This window comes from Hipposideros armiger, unplaced genomic scaffold (assembly GCF_001890085.2).
Source record: "Hipposideros armiger isolate ML-2016 unplaced genomic scaffold, ASM189008v1 scaffold_28, whole genome shotgun sequence".
In the NCBI taxonomy this organism is placed as follows: domain Eukaryota; kingdom Metazoa; phylum Chordata; class Mammalia; order Chiroptera; family Hipposideridae; genus Hipposideros; species Hipposideros armiger.
This window is the reverse complement of record NW_017731378.1, coordinates 4,873,855-4,881,466: the sequence shown is the minus strand read 5'-3', so window position 1 is coordinate 4,881,466 and position 7,612 is coordinate 4,873,855. Positions and strand designations below refer to the sequence as shown.

Genomic DNA, 7,612 nt, shown 5'->3' with positions numbered 1-7,612 from the left:
CACACACACACACACACACACACACACACACACATCTTTAGCACCATCTGTGTTTATGCACGTTCAACGGAAACCTACTCTATTCACAAATATATTAACAAAGGAAAAACCTACAATTCCATTCGGCCTCATCACACCCATTTTTGGTACTTAAAGAGTCTACAAAGCTTTGGGGGAAAAGCAATGTTGCTAATTAACACCATCAGTGCAATAGGGATAAGTAAGTGAGAAGTCCACAGAGAAGGAAAGAATTGCCTAATTCAGCCTGAATTTGAGGTCTATACTTTTCCAGTGTACAGGAGCGCAAAGGAAATGGAACCAGCAATATCAAAGGCCAGTGACTGAACCTGTTTCAGATCCCAGACTTCTTCCCAGCCTGGCCTAAAAGGTATCATAAAAGGGTAGCCCCAATACCTTGTTTCTCGTAACTAATAGTTTTTATCATCCTTTCTTTAAAATAAGAAATTCAAGACACTATCAAATATTTTTAGAGCTTTGTTTTGATGTAGCATACACACTGTAAAGAAAAAAAGAAAAAGAAAAAGCTCAGACAGATCTGGGGTTGCATCTGAGCTTTTCCATGTACCAGCACTGTGAGTATAAGCAACTTACACAGTCTGTGGTTCAAGTTTCCTTATCTGCAAAATGGGCATAATATGACCTGATCATTTATGTGCAGGGTCTAATAGAGTGCCTGGCTCATGGAAGTCAAGTAAAAAAATAGTAGCTGCTGTTATTACCTTTTTTTTTTTAAAGGAAACTTTAAAAAGTTTCAATGTTCACTTGAACATTGCCTTGAATAGGAATCAGGGCGATACCTCACCTATTAGGAGTTTCTATGAACTCTATTTTTAAAGTTAGAGTCTGATGGGTTTATTTCAACCTCTGTGTAGTTACGTTATCCCCATAGATCCTAGCAGACATAAGTAGACTACTCCAGGCCTCTCAAGGTGAAGCTGGGATATAATAAAGTTGAGGGATAAAGAGGTTGGCTCACCTGGAACGGGCCAGTGATGTCTCCTCATCCCCCCTCCCCCATCAGAAATCAGAGAGACTAAAACCACTAATATGGGTAAGTGTTGCCTCAGGTGACTGCATCTGCTTGGGTGAACATCCCCTTTGAAGTACCTGTAAGCTGCTATCTCAATGTCAAGAGCCATTTTAACATTGAGCAAGTCTTGGTATTCCCGAAGGTGGCGTGCCATCTCACTCTTGGTGTTCCTCAAATCATTCTCTAGTTGCCCAATGCTATCCTGAAAAGTGACACATACAACATATTTAGACTAAACCAGCTGGAGTTCACTGTGATTTCCACAAGGCAAGGATTCTCAACCCTGACTGCACATTATAACACCCAGGCCTACCCCTATCCCCAATTCTGATTCATTTGTTCTGGGTTGGGGTCCCGGCATCTGCATTTTTTCATAAAGGTCCCCAGGAGATTTGGATGTATGGCGAGGGCTGGGAACTTCTACCACAGGGCACGTGGTTCTCAACTGAACACCAGGGAGATTTTTTTTTTTTAACTTACTTACCGTCCCTCCCTTGCTTTTTGTATTGCTGCTAAATAACTCCCTTGTTGCATGTCCTTTCCAAAACCCAAAGCCTCCAGTTAGGAGCTCAGGTTCAGAAAATTCCAACTGTGGAAAGCACCCAGAAGACAGTGCGTCTTCTCTGCCTCTGTTCATTTTTCACGGTTTCCTGGAAATCTGCTACTGAATCACCTTATTGAAAGCATTTTATGCGACAGATAAGGAGGAAGCAGAAATACTCCGTGGAATTTTTTTTTTATCCACATGGCAGAAAATGAAATTATATTTAAAAAAGAAACTAGATTCATGTAACAGTTTTGCTCCAAATTCTTTCAGGTGCAAACCCAGGCACAGAAGAAAAGCAGCTTTACATTTGTGATTCTGGAACAGTCAGAAGGATCTTTTAAAAACTCAGCAGATCCTATTGTTCACCTGCTTAAAATCCTCCAAGGCCTTTGGAATAAAGTCCAAACTCCTCCACATAGCCTATACTTTCCCCCTTGCTCAGTGTGTTTCAGCTACCCTGGCCTTCTTTTGCTTCTTAAACTTAGCAAGTTGCTGTCCCCAGGCCCCTTAGGCTAGCTATTTCCTGTTTGGAATGCTCGGGAGTGGGGCTTGACGTGGCCGAACCAACTCCAAGTCATACAAGACTCAGTTCAAATGTCCTCTACTCAGACAAGTCTTCTTGAAACCCAATTTAAGTACTCTCTCCACACAGATCTTGCACATTATTTTACCTCAAGCTAGGGCAGCTGCCAGTCTATGAAGAAACGTTGTGCAGATTAGAAAAAGGTACCTCCAGTGGGAGGACAAATTAGAAAAAAACACCCACTTGAAAGAGTCCACTCTGCTCTTAACTCATCATTATCTGGAATTTTTTCTTCTTCGTTTACTAGTTTATTTTGTCACCTTCTTCGGTAACATGGTTTTTCAAGCTTGGCACTATTGACATTTGGGGCTGAAGAATGCTTCATTATAGGGGCTGTCCTGTGACTTTTAAGGATGTTTAACAGCATCCCTTACCTCTGCCCACTAGATGCCAGTAGAATACACCCTCCTCCCAGTTGTGACAACCAAAAAAAAACACGTCTCCAGACACTGCCAAATGTCCCCTGGGGGCAAATCGCTCCTGTTAGAGAACTGCTGCTCTAGAATGTAATTTACATGGAAACAGGGACCCTTTCTGCCTAGTTCACTCCTGGAAGCCAGAGCGCAAGGCACACCGTAGATGCTCAATGAATAATTGTTGAATGAATGATGCTGCATAAGGACTTCTTTTCTTATGACCTGAAAAGGTGTGAGTAAATAACCCATTTAATTCAGCTGCAACTTTGTCAACATGGAGAGCATAGTGACCAACAGTAATTTTTATGAAACAGTGATGCAGATAAACATATCAGAAACCTCAAGAAGGCAAGTTACCCCTTGAGACTCCCCTTGTGTGGGGATAATAAAGCCATGGTGAAAGGCAGGAAAAATACTTCAGGGAGTGCAAACTTCCAAGTCAAGAGACTCTGCAGAAATAATTAAAATTCGTATCACCTACCTGTTCTATAAATATTGACAGGAATACTGCAAAGGAGAGACTCAATTAACTGATGGGTATATAGAGCAAGGAATCATAAGCAGTGGGGAAAATACATATTACACTGGACAATGATGGAAATATTCCAAAGTGTGTTAAGAGATCATGATGACTTAAAAGTCTTTTTACCAAGAAATTTTACTTGATGGTTGCTATTTGAGGTTAAACTAACCTACAAGCAAGTCTGCTAGTGATGCATCAGGGGCAAGAGAATTGATATTGCTGTGGTAAGGGGAAAAAGAGTCTCAGGTGAAGGTAAAAGGAGAAAGAGGAGGAAGTTTTCTCGTTATGCAGAAGAGGAGAAATATATGCAGAAAAGAGGAGGATTTTACCAGAATTTTTGTGTTTCATTTCTTGCCCTGTCACAGTATCTAACATACGTCAGTAAGTTTTCTATATTTTAGTTTCTTCAATACTTCCATTTCTGCATGTGGAAAATTACAGTGTTTATTCTTTACTGAGGTGTTCGGAGATCCTCAAGTTGGGATTCCAATTTAATGTACCTCACATTATTACATGTTTCCATTTTCTATTAAGTTAGATAATAGGCATTAGAACAGCACTTGCCACTAGGAACTGCTCAATAAATGTTAGTGATTTTTATTATTGTTAATATCATACAATGTGATTCTCTACCCTTTTAATCATATGGACAAATTAATCATGAGCCCTCCCTGCAATCCCTTGGATAACTAAGGAAAGCAATGTATAATAAAACCTTAATATTGGCTAGTCAGAAACATATCTCTTAAAAGCACTAGGTTTTTGTGTTTTTTTAAATAACAATTTTGAATAAAAAACTTTCTGAAGTGGTTTATACCATTCTTAATTAGGATATTAAACATAATGCAACCTTTTTCAGCAACTATGGATTATGATAATGATCAATTATTTTTCTATAATTCTGTGATGTCTTTTTTTTTTAAGTCAACTGAGGTATATTTCAGGCTGTTTATTTCTACCCTAAATGGCCCCAAAGAGCAGTGTTTCAATTAGTGTTTGCTATTCATTGGTTTTCTTTGTCCTGAAAGAACTGATTTGCGGCTGCTCCTTCTTGAAATGCCTGACTCCAGTGGTCCCCCTTCTTCTCTATCTGGCTGCAGACTTGAAATCCAAACAACAAAGTATATTAGAATCATGTAAAGAAAGAATGAACAGGCTGGGCATCAGACGGGCCAACATTCTAATGTGTGATTTAGATGTTTTATCTCACAAGCAAGTTAATTAGGTCCTTTTAAAAAATCATTTTTGTTTCACATCTGTGCTTTCTGAATAAGAGGCTGCTGGGGAGCTGAGTTCTAGATAGATGAGATTTCCTTGAACTTTTATGATGCACGTTTCACATGTCTGTTCTATGGATCAGAGTAGACAAAAAGCACGACTTTGCTCCTTTCGGAAGGAATTGTGCTGACTGCTGATCATTGCTCTTCAATGTCTAGTCTCTTTGTTTGCGTTCTTTGTTTCCACGCCAGGCTGTCTTGCCTCGCCCTTCACAAGCTCTGCCAAAGATGGCTTCCTGCTCGAAATCAGAGCAGAGCGCTGCAGTGTGCCCCTCCCCCAACCACGCAGCTGCTGCTGGCTTAGCCTGAGGGAATGAGACAGAGGCATTCCCAGCTCCAGCTGGGGTCTCTCCTGGAGTAGATAAAACAGGTGCTAAGCACCCTCCTCAGGGCTAGAAGGATGTGGGCTGGGAGTAAGAGAAAGAACTGGCCATACTAGCACTGCAGTGCTGTAGATTTCATTACTTTTAGAGGCCGTCAGCCAGGTGACAGTCAGCCAGGTGACAGTAGCGAGTGCAGCCATCCTACTCTGCATAATAAACTTAGGTGGGGAGAGAAGCTTTTTATATGTGATCCACCCATTGCCTTAATCTCTCTTTGCTGTCTGTTTTGTCCCCACATTTTCTTTTTTCCCCCTACCATACTTTAAAATCTTGCATTATATGAGCTGGTTTACCTTGGGAAATGTGGTGTAGGTCAGTGCCTCCCAAAATCAATCTGAGGAACAACAGGATGCAGCATTTCTATTGCAAATGCTTATCCCTGGGCCACACCTGCAAACTCCTGAGTCCATATCTTCAGGAGTGGGCTTGAGAACCTTTTTTTAAAGCCCTCAAGTGACATTGGTGTGTCACACTGGGCTTAGAAACCACTAGTTTCAATTTATTTTTGTAAAGGAGTTACCATGGTGGCCCAGGTGACAGTAATACCGTGAGGTAGAGAGTGGCAAGAACAAAACAAAACAAGAAGCACATGGAAGAGTTAAAGACTAAATACAGCTTTTTTTCTTGAATTCTAATTTCAGAAATGGATCTATCAAGCTATAGGTTTATATGCAGGCACTGCCACCCCCAATCTCCAAGGGACCAGCCCCTTCCTGCTATTTAATTAGACTGTATTCCAATCTCATACTGGAGAGAAGAGGGCAGACTTGGCTCCTCTCCCTGGAGACCATTAACTAATGGTGATCTTGATTGTTCAGCAAGGTCTTTCAAGGAAAGCTTCAGCTTTCCAAGACTGACCTTAGTACAGGGCCAGGGCCCCCAGTACACTTCAAAAATATCCTTAGACATCTTTGGCAGAATGGGGACTCTAATAGTAGTGAAGCAGCAACCCAAATCAGCCTGTTTTAGAAAAGACTTCAGCTAAAGAGGGTAGTTGCATTTGGCTTTTGAAGACAAAAGCCCTAGCTCTTCATAATTTCTCCTATTGCCTGAATTTGGACCTCTCATGCACCATTGTGTACTTACTATGTCACCTGAATCATTCTTTACCCTCTCAAAGTATAAGTTTTCTCTCCTCAAATAGGCTGTCAGCTCTCTGGGGCAGAGAAAATGTGACTTTAACAGAGCCTTCCTCTGCCCCTTGGAGGGTGGCTAGCTTACAAAGGAAAATGGGCCTACCACTCACTAATCCTGAAGCAGAAGAAAGAGAACAGCCTCCCATTACTGCAGTGAAAGGGGAGGAGGAAGGGGGTGAGAGGGCAAGAAAACAATGGCTGAATCTCACCGTGGAGACTGTTAGAGAAAACAGCCAGAGCGACACCCTTGTGGCTTCAGGCCTTCAGGATCTGCAGGTGAGGATGTGAGCCCCTCCTCAGCCTTAGGTCCCAAGGGGTAGGAAATAGGTCTCTGTAGCCTGATCTCTTCCACTGCACCAGCAGGTCCACCGAGGCACTGAAGGCTAAGTTGATGGGGGCAGCCCTGCAGAGCTGCAGACATGCTGCAGTTTCTGTTTCCTGTAGACTATGTCTGAATGACCCTACTATTGTCTAACATGAAAAGCCTTTTTGACGCAAACAAAACAAGCCAGACAATATTGTCACTACCTCTTAGAATGTAGGTGCTATAATAAGTAAAACAGAGGACATAGCAAAGCCCAATTCACAAGGCAGTTGTGGTTAAGTTATGTTTTTTATAGAAATACGGGGCTAGCCCTTCAGAAGACCACCTAGTCACCCTGTAAGGCTTCTAGAAGAAAACACGAAGTCTCAATAAACTAAATGTGATAAATTCAGGAATTACAGGGGGCAAGGCCACATAGTGAAAAGTTCAAGTTACAGATTTTGAAGAAGTCTTTATTTGAATGGTACTGTAATTCCAAACTACCAAAACAAATGGTCCAAGCAAGCTTTCGTCCTTTATCAAAGAAAGTCACTTATAATGAAGAGCAAATACCTGCATACCTCAATCGTAATTTTGAGGTTTCATTACTTTCTTGTATATATTTTATGAATGTTCCCCAAACCCTATTAATTTCATCAAATGTAAACTTAGATTTGGCTAGAATGAATTATTGCAAGTTTCTGGATTATTAGCATTCTACCCAATGGAACTTTTATTGTATCTTGAACCTGAACCACACTATTTAGATTGTTTTCTACACTTTCCTCCTGCCTCTGTGCCCTTGTGGTCATAAGCCCAGAATGTTCTATATAGTAAAACTGAAGATGCAGTGGCCTTTGTTTGGAGAAAAAAGGAGGAAAGAGCCAAACACAGGAGCTTAGAGGACAGGCAAAGATGAAAAAAGTAACTGGCCTATAACAAAGATAGAACCCATCTCTGTCATTTAACACATGCACTTAGATTGGGAAAACGTTAAGAAAATGGGTATTTTCAAGTGGGGCCTCACAGCTGCTGAGCACATTAAGTGGTTCTTGTTAAATGCTAAGCCATCCATGAAAATGAAAATTGATGTTGCCCACGAAGTGACCTTTGATTGCAGGTAGACAAGACTGATATATTGGTGTTTCAGAAGAAAAAAAATCAAAGCAGTTAATTGCCTAGAGTCATAACTGGGACATCAAATGGGAGGGAGAGACATTTCTGAGATGGGGAGAGTTCGAGATCAGCACCGAGGACAGCGCCCCGACCATTCTTGTTTGTTAACCGGTGTAAAGCTTCCTGTAGGAAGACGTATCATCAGTCGACAAGGGAACCGTGTGTGTGTGTGTGTGTGTGTGTGTGTGTGTGTGTGTGTGTGTGTGTGTGTTGGGG

At 41.4% G+C, this 7,612-nt stretch overlaps 1 protein-coding gene across 1 annotated transcript in view; it reads right to left on the bottom strand.

The window, feature by feature from the left end:
• INA (internexin neuronal intermediate filament protein alpha) overlaps positions 1-7,612 on the bottom strand; it is a 12,244-nt gene that overhangs the window by 2,404 nt on the left and 2,228 nt on the right. The window contains exon 2 of the mRNA XM_019636399.1: positions 1,129-1,253. Within this exon, the coding sequence (XP_019491944.1) occupies positions 1,129-1,253 (125 nt within the window). The remainder of the gene's footprint in view (positions 1-1,128; positions 1,254-7,612) is intronic.